This window comes from Colobus angolensis, unplaced genomic scaffold (genome assembly GCF_000951035.1).
Source record: "Colobus angolensis palliatus isolate OR3802 unplaced genomic scaffold, Cang.pa_1.0 Scaffold566, whole genome shotgun sequence".
Classification (NCBI taxonomy): Eukaryota; Metazoa; Chordata; class Mammalia; order Primates; family Cercopithecidae; genus Colobus; species Colobus angolensis.
In genome coordinates, this window is record NW_012119221.1 from 1,437,525 (window position 1) to 1,448,899 (window position 11,375).

General features: G+C 37.8%; 1 protein-coding gene across 1 annotated transcript; it reads left to right on the top strand.

The window, feature by feature from the left end:
• Positions 1 to 369: 369 nt before the first annotated feature.
• LOC105525916 (exocyst complex component 1-like) lies at positions 370 to 11,187 on the top strand. Its single transcript, XM_011961717.1, has 4 exons — positions 370 to 515; positions 4,767 to 4,900; positions 6,857 to 6,987; positions 10,995 to 11,187. Exons 2-4 carry the CDS (start codon positions 4,777 to 4,779, stop codon positions 11,166 to 11,168), a joined length of 429 nt encoding a protein of 142 aa, XP_011817107.1. The 5' UTR covers positions 370 to 515; positions 4,767 to 4,776; the 3' UTR covers positions 11,169 to 11,187.
• Positions 11,188 to 11,375: the final 188 nt, after the last annotated feature.

Consider the following 11,375-nt stretch of genomic DNA (forward strand, 5'->3'; position numbering starts at 1 on the left):
TCTGGGTCCCACCCGCAGAGATTCTGATTTAACTCATTTAAGCTCTCTAAAGTAGCTAGAGTTAATAGAGCTTTACATATGAAAAAAGAAAACATTTAATCGAATTTCTTCTTAAATGAATTGCTGCAAACATCTGAATAAATAACTATTTTGGAGAAAGTAAATACCACACAGCATCTAATCCCCAACTCGCAAATCAGCTTCTGTGTCACAAAGGCCCCGCCCCTTCCCTTCCCTGACACGCCCCCTCCAGTGAGGCCTAGCTCCTCCCGGTCACGCCCGTCGGTTGGGCCCCGCCCCCCGTGTCTATTGGCCACGCCCTTTTTTCCTTACAGCTTCTTCCTTCTCTACGGGGTCAACTTCCGGCGCGGAGTTTATCACGTGCCCGGATATAGGAAGTGTTAGGGGAACGGCCGCTTCCCGTTCAACGCTTTATTGAGGGGCGCATCCAAGTGACCCCATCCGGTCTCCGTTTTGGAAGACCCGCCTCGGCACAGCCGGGCCCAGTCCTTGCGGTAAGCTTTCGGCCGCGGCTGCCCGGTAGTCCCGGCGGGGGTGGACAGAAGAGCTGACAGACAGGCACCAGGGTCTAAGGCGGCTCCTCAGTCCGACTGCTGTCTCCACGCCTGGGGTCGGGCACCGCTCCCTCTGACCTTCCTTTCCCCGTTTGTCCTGGTAAGACGCAAAGGCTGGTCAGAGCATTCTCCAACCCCTCGTTCTCGGGTCTAGGAGAATGCGGAGCTGGGAGGGCAGTCCTCACGCTCCCCATTACGGTTCCGCCCATCAGAACCAGATTTTATTTGTGCAAAATGACCCTGATCGTAAGCTCTTTGGCGTGGACCAGGAGAGGAGAGCGTGACAGTGCCTTCCTCTTTCTCCAAGTTCACATCCCGGCCCCCCAACCCCCGCCAAATCTCTTAAGTGTATTTCTCTATTTCCGTGCACAGTTTTATCTTCTGGATGACAATGCTCCATGCACTAATATGTCTCAGCAGCATACAGGGCCCATCGCACACAGGCACTCACACTGACTAGCTCTTTGTCACACAGTGTAGTGGACCAACTGAGCTTAAGGAAAGTTAACCAGTACAGAGTAAGCAGTGGCTGCCTGCCTTTGGAACGTGGTCAGACATGGGTTCTCAGACCTGGAAAATAATTTTAGAGGACCTCTAGGGATTTATTTACTGACTTTCAGAAAAGTACCGTAAAGACTGAAGAGTTAATCACTCGACTCTCAGGGTGTAAATGCCATAGAAGCACGCGGCTTCAGGTCTTCATAAACATATCTGTCATGTTGACTGCTATAAGCTAGAATAGCGCCTGGCACCTAATAAGCATCAGTATTTGCTGAATGAGTGAAGAGTCACATACTGCTTTTCATTATGCCTAACTCCTTTATGATGTATGCCCAATCCTGTCTTGTTTTGCCACTTACTGTACACTCAGTTGTTGCTTGTAGCCAGAGAGGGAGTATGTGGTAAACGTTGGTCCCTATTATTCATTTGACCAGTTTTTACTATTCAGTTCTAATTACCTTAAGAGATATGTAAGTATCCACTAAACACAAAACTATGATGAACGTCCCTCCCTTCTTTCTCTTTAAGAGAATTCTTGAGATATAGAAGCTTATGATTTAATGAGCCCATTAGACGGCAAATGCTTGATTTGTTTAGCTAATGCGGTAAGAGCTGTAGAAATTTAAAGGAGAGATCACTTTGGATTAAGATCTTCATTGAATCAACTTCATGTAAATCATGAAGTGTAATTAGGGTTTGGATAGGGCGGAGATGATATTCCTTACATGGTGGGAAGTACCAAAGTAAAGATTTGACGTCCAAAATGAACAAGAGTGCTTGGAGTGCAATGTTTTTGAGACCATTAGGAAAACGTTGAGTAAGAGTGTGATGTGATACAAACTGTCTTTTAAAATTATCTTGTTGTTCAGGGTTGTGGGACCTTGCGAAGAGATAACCAGATTTTGTAGGGTTAAGTAAAGTTGATATGAACCTGGGTTAGTATATTTGCAGTGGGAAAAGAAAGGAATAAATTACATGTGGATGGGGGAAATCGCAGAATGTGGTAGCAGATTTCATGTTGACAAGGGAATAGGGAAGCAAATATGGTGGATTTTGAACCTGGACATTTGCTTATAGATATGAAAATTAGAAAAGGGGAATCTTAGAGGAGCTATACTGTTATGTTAGTTAATTTAGGCATTTATTAAATGCCTAGTTTGCCAAGTTCTAGAAGTACAAAGATGATTAAGACATGGTCCTACTTTTAATAGGAGATAAAATACAGCTAGCTAGAAAATACAGTTCATAAATGCCGTATTATCAGAGTAGAGGGGAAATATTAGAGAGGTAGAAATTACTCTTTGCACAGGGTGGTGGCAGGGAGGGGGCTGCTTTACAGAAGAGATGACATTTTAGCACAATCTTGAGAGATGAATTGTAATTTCCTAGGGAGAAGAGAATTCTAGGAAAAGAAAATTGCTTGAACAAAAGCCCAGAGATAGAAAAGTAAACTGGCCAGTGCCAATGTGGCTTGGGTTTAGGAAAAAATATAACGTAGTGTCTGGGCCCTACAACATATTAAGGGATTAGCAGCATGGACACTATAACAGGCAAGAAGGAGGATAGGTTGAGTGAAGGTGTGGAGAGATGGAGAAGCGAGCAATTGGGGAAAATTGCATTTCATGGCTTTTATATTCTCTGCAAGGTAGGTTGTTAAGTCATTTGCAGAGAGGAAGGAGGCTAACCTCTAGAGCTGGGAACTGAAGGAGAGTAATAAGGATTTGCAACAAAAGTCATGGGGAATGGGAAAAGGAATCATCAAATGAGGGATTAATTGCTGAGCAGCATTGAAAGTCTAGCTTTCACTGGTTGTAGATATTTGTAATGCATGCAATGAGCATGGATATGTGGCTTTTGAAAGCGGCATCTGGTAGTCCAAGAGAAGTGAAGAAAAGAATACAGTTTATGGAGATTGATAAAAACAAGATCAACTGGTCTACAAACAGGGTGAAATAATTGTAGGGGATAGTTTAGGTATAGGGAAATGAGCACTGTCTCCAGGCTAGTTTGGAAAAGAAGTAAACTTGGAGAGGCCAGATTAAGAGAACAGAAAGGAGGGCAGTGTCAGAAGACTAGAGGCTGAGATGAAGTGGAAGTGGGAAGATGTAAATTTTATGAGAAAAGCAATTTTTGAAATTGGAGTAGAGATAGAAGTTTTACAGATTGAGTAAAATATTGGAAAGACCTGGTTTACAAAGTAGTCATTGTGCTGTAAAAATGCATTGTAAATCATTTATTTAAAAATCATAATTTCTTCATTTTCCAATAGAAAGAAATAGTGTTTTAGAAGTTAGTGTCCTAGGCAAGCTCACATGTATGAAATACTACACATTTGCATTGAAAAAATAGTAATATATATCCACACAAATATGTATATGAAAAATAAAATAGAGATTAAAAATTATTTTAACTTAAGTTGATGTTTGAAAAGATGCTGAGTTAGATAAGAAAAAGGAGATAAGTGGAAACCTATTTTTATAACAGTTTAATTGAGATTACATATGATAAAATTCACCCTTTTCAATTATATAATGTAGTGATTTTTGGCATATTCACAAGGTTGTACAACCATCATTACTATCTAGTTGAAAAGCATTGTCATCACGCCAAAAAAGAAACTCCATACCCATTAGCAGTCAATCCTCCTTTCCACCTTCCCCTCCAGCTCCTGAAAACCACTTGTATTTCTGTATCTGTGGATTTTCCTATTCTGGATATTTCATATCAATGGAATCATACAATACGTGGTCTTTTGTATCTGGCTCCTTTCACTTAGCATAATCTTATCAAGATTCATCAATACTGTAGCATGTTTCATTACTTCATTTCCTTTTTTTTTTTTGTAGCCGAATAATAATCCATTGTGTGGCTATTCCACATTTTACTTCTATATCGTTTGATGGACATTTCTGTTATTTCCATTTTTTGGCTATTGCAAATAGTGCTACCATGAACGTTCATGTACAAATTTTTGTGTGGACTCATGTTTTCAGTTCTCCTGGGAGTGGAATTGTTGAATTGTAGGGTAGCCCATGTTTAACTTTATGAGGAGCCACTAAGTTGTTTTCCAAAGTGGCTGCACCATTTTACAATCCCGCCAGCAACGTACGAGAGTTCTGTTTCCTCTCATCTTCACCAACACTTGTTATTTTCTATCATTTTTATTTTAACCACCCTTGTGAGTATAAGGTGGTTGACACCTCATTGTGGTTTTGATTTGCATTTCCTAGTGGCCAGTGATGTTAAGCATGTTTTCATGTGCTTATTGTCCATTTGTATATCTTTGGAAAAATGTCTATTCAGGTATTTTATTCAATTTTTAATTGGGTTATTTGTCTTTTTATTGTTGAGTTGTAAGGGTTCTTTACGTAGAAAACTATTTAAAGATTGAGCAGGAAGTTGAAGATTTTTTTCTTAAATCTTGTGTGTGTGTGTGTGTGTGTGTGTGCATGTGTATGTGTGTGTGTACACTCGGTGAGCATTTCCAAACATTTTAGAGTTTGATAACACTGGTTCTCTAATTTTATTTCCAAACTTCCAGCTTTATATTTTTGTGACATAGGTGTATTCATATATTAAATCATTTTTCCTAGGCTTGTTAACCAAAAATCATTTTCAAATCATAAATTTAGAAGTATAAGGTGGAATGATGTTGGAGTGAGCTTAATATCTATACTTCAAATTTTTCAGCTGAGAAAAGATGACAGCGATCAAGCATGCATTACAAAGAGACATTTTTACACCAAATGATGAACGCCTGCTGAGCATTGTGAATGTCTGCAAAGCAGGAAAAAAGAAAAAGAACTGTTTTTTATGTGCCACAGGTGGGTATTTAGTAAGAAAGAGTACTTGTTTTGTATCCTTTTGTTATTTAGGAGATATTTCCTTTTGTTTTGAATATCCCAATAGTCTCTATAATGGGACAAACTGTTGGGTCAACAAATTCCCACTTGGCTTTGACAGGCTGTTAATTGTTGCCAATCTGGTGGCAGTGAAATAGTATCTCATTGTGGTTTTAAATTGTATTTCCCTATAATGATGAGATTGAGCATCTTTGTGAATTTCTTAGTCATTTCATTCTCTTGTCTGTGAAATTTACCTGTTTAAGCCTTTTACTCACTTTTCTATTGTGTTGCTTGTCCTTTTACTGATTTGTACAAGTTCTTTCTATAATCTGGGTATCAGTCTTTTGTTGGTTGTATGCATCCCAGGTAGTGGCTTGTCTTTTCACTTTTTATGATGTCTTCTAATGAAATTTATAATTTAAACTAAACGAAATTAATTAATCCTTTATGGCTTTCCCTTTTGGTGTCTTAAAGATCCTTCCCGGATATCTTTTGTACAGTCATAAAAATATTTTCCTAAATTCTAAAAGTTTTATAATTTTGCCTTTTACATTTTAGTCTTAGTTCACCTGTGTCGACATCTGTCGTGGTGTGCGTGAGCATTTCTGGTTATCATCTTGTATCTTATTTTTATTTTGTTTTTGTTCTTTATTCCACCTAAATTTTAGAAACAACTTGTCAAGTTTCAGACTTTGTTGGGATTTTGAATGGAATTGTTTTGAACCTATAGTTCAATTTGGAGAGAACTTACATTTTTATTGTATTGAATCTTTTGTGTCGATGAACATGGTACAGTTCTCTGTTTAGGTGTTTTATAACTTTTATGAGTTTCATCATTTTCTCTAAAGGTTTGGCATGTATATTGTTGGCTTTATTCCTGGGTATTGATTTATTCTTAGATTTTATTTGATAGTCATGAAAGCTCTTTTTAACATTAATACATTTTAAAATCATATATTGTTAGAATTCTACAATGAATTGTTGGTGTTTTATATGGATATCTATCAATCTTGCCAAACTTTCTTATTAATTCTAATTATTTGTAGACTCTTTGAAGGTAGTGATATTTTTCTTCCTTCCTTTATAGTTTTTATATCTTTTATTTATTTTTGTTGGTTTAGTTTCCTAGTTAGGACTATACATCCAGGCTCCATCTCAAAGGGAATGACTTCATTTTTAAGCATGATATTTGGTATAGGGTTTTTATAGCTATCTTTATAGTGTTAAGTAAGTTCCCTTCTATTCCTGATTTCTTCCAATTTTTTTAAAAAATCATGAATGGGTGTTGAATTTTATCAACTGCTTTTTGTATCATTGATAGTATCATAAAATTTTCTCCCTTGTTAGTGTAGTGTATAATTGTACTTGGTTTTTCAAATGATAAATTGACTTTTTAGAATGACCTCACTCAATCATAATGTATCTGTATTAGGCCATTCTTGCATTGCTATAAAGAAATTCTTAGGCCAGGGGTAGTGGCTCATTCCTGTAATTCCAGCACTTAGGGAAGCTGAGGTGGGCAGATGGCCGGAGTCCAGGAGTTTAAGGCCAGCCTGGGCAACATAGTAAGACCTTTATATATAAATATATTGTTGCTCTTTGAAATACTATTTTGCTCTTTCAAGCCTCGCAGACTACATATGTCAATCATTCTTTAGATTTTTACCTCATACTTTTCTTTAAAACTGGTCTGAATTAATGTATTATTAGTATATCATTCCTTTATTTCTCAAGGAGTCTACTCTGATCCTCTAGTCTGACTGAGATGCTTCTATTAGGATTCTGTGCTTTCCTCAGTCAAAGCCCTTGTTGCAAAGTAGTACACCTCTTTTAGTATCAGCTACTAGGCACCTGAAAGCTATACTTGCAAGGAGCAAATGAAGAATGAGTGAAAGGAGTGATGTTTCTAATAAAAGTGTGTGTTTTACTCAACAGTGACAACTGAACGCCCTGTGCAGGTTAAGGTGGTCAAAGTCAAGAAATCCGATAAGGGAGATTTCTACAAAAGGCAGATTGCATGGGCCCTTCGAGACCTTGCTGTGGTAGATGCCAAAGATGCTATCAAGGTAGGTTTTTCTCAGTTCTTTGACCTGTGTTCAGAAAGCATCTTTCATTTTATAACATGGTATTACGTATTCTAAGATGATCTAAAAACAAATTAATGTATATGTTTGTTTTCTTATTTTTTTGCTTTTTTAAGCTATAATTATGTTTATGCACAAGCTACATAAACTAGAGCAAAATAACCTTGACTGTATACATTTCTGTGTTTAGATTAAGTATAATTTGTATAAAATCTATACATAGTATGGATTTTAAAGTGGTGTGTCATGAATCTTTTTGCTTGTTTGTTTTTTTAATCAAAATCATATAAACAAAGTAATCCTTCCTTAGTGTTCATGAGTAAACATAGAATCACCAGCTGGGGCAGCCAGACTAGCCTTTCGAGGCCACCATGGCTTTGATGTTTGTGGATCAACAAAAAAACAGAAGTGATAGTGGGTTACATACCTTTTTTTAAGGAATGTAAATAATAAGATCTATAAAGATATAAATCTTACACTTTATACATGAACCACACTTAAACTCCAAGAAAGTTGAATAATGTGATAATCACATTAAAGGACCACCTATATTCCTGACAGTTCAAGGCTTTTCACAGCAATGCCCTTTTTTCAAAGCAATCAAGTAGGCCTCCTTTGATTAAATTAGGTGCTTCCTCCCCCCTCAGCCTCTCTCACTCTGCCCTTCATCTTTCTCTGCAGCCCTAACACACGTACAGAGCACTAGGGAATACTTTGTACCACAACTACTTGTACTGTCGGTGGGACTAATATAATAGCAAGGCTTACACTAGTGAAACTACAGGCGCTCTTTAGCTCTACAAATCTCATACATTTACTAAAAAGGCATAAAGTAAAAACAACAAAAACAAAAAAATTGCTGTGTAAAGCAATCTGGTAAAATAAAATTCTGATTTTACCCTTACTTTGGTACAGACCTCCAAGGATCAGAAATCTGGACAAAATGACAGGTAGTTGAGTTGGGTGCAGAAAAATGAAGTAAGAACAATTTGAGGAGAGCCCTCTATATCTGTATAATTCAGATTTCTTCCAAATGTAAATCATGCCTTTTCTTTAAGTATTCTAGGCTTACTGGCCCTTTGCTTTATCCCTAAGGAGCCACCCAATGCTTAGAAAAATGTGAAATGTAGAAACAGGATTTGACAGAAATTTAGAAAGATGGAGATTGGAAAGAAAATTATAATGGAATGTTTAAAAAACAATTTAGTCCAGGTGTGGTGGCTCACGCCTGTAATCCTAACACTTTGGGAGGCTGAGGCTGGTGGATTGCCTGAGCTCAGGAGTTCAGGACAGCCTGGGTAACACGGTGAAACCCTGTCTCTACTAAAATACAAAAAATTAGCCGGGTGTGGCAGCATGCACCTGTAGTCCCAGCTACTTGGGAGGCTGAGGCAGGAGAATTGTTGGACCTGGGAGGCAGAGGTTGCAGTGAGCCGAGATCATGTCGCTGCACTCCAGCCTGGGCGACAGAGCGAGACTCTGTCTCCACAAAAAAAAAAAAAAAGCATACTTTAATAAGTAATTTTTATTACCATGGGGAGGGATCAAGAGTGGAAACTTTTCTGGTTGTTTTCTGTTTAAGACAAAACACCTTAAGGGCTTTTGAAAACTGTACCTTTATTAAGAACCATTTTTCCTTTCAGTAGTTTTGCACTTCGTAACCCTGTTGACTTGCATAATTCAGTAACATTGCTGAATGCTTGTTTGAATGCATTCTCACAGCTGACGCCTCTTGCCAACTTGCTTAATGGATTTTTTTTTTTTTTTTGCATTTTATGTACGCACCTTGGTGTGTGTACACTATATATGGATATAAAACATAAAATTTTTATACATAACTTAACATTAGCCATTTAGTATCACACATTGATTTGTGTGAGTGTTGCCACTAGCGCACTCAGCTTCTTTTATGGTATTATGGGAAAATTCCCAGGGAAGAGATTATTTCCCATCAAGTTTCATATTAGTTGCCAATATTCCTATTGTATTTTTTTTAAGTAATAATGCAACTACCTTTTCATTGTAAATGCAGGTTTTAAATTTTTGACGCTTTAATTCTGTTTGTTAAACTATACATTGAACTAATTAGTAGTTCCATGCTGCTGTAATATGATTGTTGTACCAAAGGTCAAATCCTGATTCCTAAGATATTCCAGTTCTTCACAGTAAAAGTCTGATTTAACTTCCCTTATTTTAATGTATTTACATTTCCCCCAAATAACACTTTAAATGAATCAAATATATTATTATTCTTTTATCCTGTAGAACATTAAGAATATTTTAGCCTATTTTTTAATTCCTTGGATGTGAAGTATACATCCATAAGTTTGTTTGTTTGTTTGATTGTTTGTTTTGAGACAGGGTCTCACTCTGCCACCCAGGCTGGAGTGCGGTGGCACAATCTTGGCTCACTGCAGCCTCCACCTTCCAGGCTCAAGCCATCCTCCCACCTCAGCCTCCCAAGTAGCTGGGACTACAGGTACATGCCACTACACCTGGCTAATGTTTGTGTTTTTTGTAGAGAAGGGCTTTGCCATGTTGCCCAGGCTGGTCTCAAATTCGTGGGTTCAAGCAATCTACCCACCTCGGCCTCCCAAAGTGCTAGGATTACAGGTGTGAGCCACCAAGCCCAACCTGGTTTTTTATATAATAGTCAACTAGTTCTATTCATTCAAGGGAGAAATATTAGCCTGGTGTGTAGAAATATTAGCCTGCTGTAACATGGCTTAAGAGACTTGTAGAAAGTATAGTGTAATTCTCTCAGATTGGTTGAGCTTCTTTGTCACATGAAGGAACTTTCAGCCAGGAACAGGGCTCATGCCTGTAATGCCAGCACTTTGGGAGGCCGAAGCAGGAGGATCAACTGGGTAACATGGGGAGATCTTGTCTCTACAAAAAAATTTTAAAAATTAGGCATGCTGGTATGTGTCTATGGGCCCAGCTACTCAGGAGGCTGAGGCGGGAGGTTTGCCTGAGCCCAGGAGGTCGAGGCTTCAGTGAACCATGACTGCACCACTGCATTGTAGCCTTGGCAACAAAGTGAGACCCTGTGTCAAAAAAATAAACTTTAAGACCCAGCAGCACTTTTAGCTTTTGAGGTATCTTTGATCATTCCTTATTTTCTAAATAGAAAATAATTAGGAGCAATCTCTGCTTTTCACCTCACTTGTTCTTAGAAAGTACACCAGGGGCCGGGCGCGGTGGCTCAAGCCTGTAATCCCAGCACTTTGGGAGGCCGAGACGGGCGGATCACGAGGTCAGGAGATCGAGACCATACTGGCTAACACGGTGAAACCCCGTCTCTACTAAAAAATACAAAAAAAAAAGCTAGCCGGGCGAGGTGGCGGGCGCCTGTAGTCCCAGCTACTCGGGAGGCTGAGGCAGGAGAATGGCGTAAACCTGGGAGGCGGAACTTGCAGTGAGCTGAGATCCAGCCACTGCACTCCAGCCTGGGCGACAGAGCGAGACTCCGTCTCAAAAAAAAAAAAAAAGAAAGTACACCAGGATATACATTACGTTTTTCTCAAGTTTTATGCTTAGAAAATATAGTCCTTATTAGGGAGTTAATGTCCAATTACGGTTTCGAATAGTAGTACATTATTAAAGAAAATTTATAACTAAAACTCGGTAGGCAATTTAAAAAGAAAAATTAGATCCATGTCAAAGCTAAAGACCATTGTCATCTTACTGATGAGGAAGCTAAGCTAGAAAGCCATTAATACATCCTATACTTCTGCTCATAGACCTAAAGGGCATGGGAAGAAAATGACCACAACAGTATGTTGTTTTTTCATCCAGCTTCTATGGGGTGGTAAACTTTTTGCTATAAATTGAATTCTCCAAACCTTTCTCTTCCAGTTGCTTAGCTGATTTTTAATACCCTTTATTTTCCAGAAACAGCATAAATTCCTTTTTTTAACGTAGATTTTACTTTAACAATGTAAAAGGACGTGATCAAAAATAATATCTTTTGTGTATTTTTATTTTAGGAAAATCCTGAATTTGATTTACACTTCGAAAAAATATATAAATGGGTTGCCAGCAGCACTGCTGAAAAGAATGCATTTATTTCATGCATTTGGAAATTGAATCAGCGATATCTCCGGAAGAAAATTGATTTTGTCAATGTTAGCTCACAGCTTTTGGAAGGTAAAGTTAAATAAAAATGTATATGTAAAATCAATTATATCTTTAAGTGAATATATAATTTGACATCATTCAAGTTAATTAGAATACTGAATTATCTTATTGTAAAAGAACTTTAAAATAATTTCACTTATTGCAGAAATTACGCTTTATTGTAGAATATTAATACATTATGATAAATAAATAAAAACCACTTATTCTTCAGCAATAACTACTATTAGCAC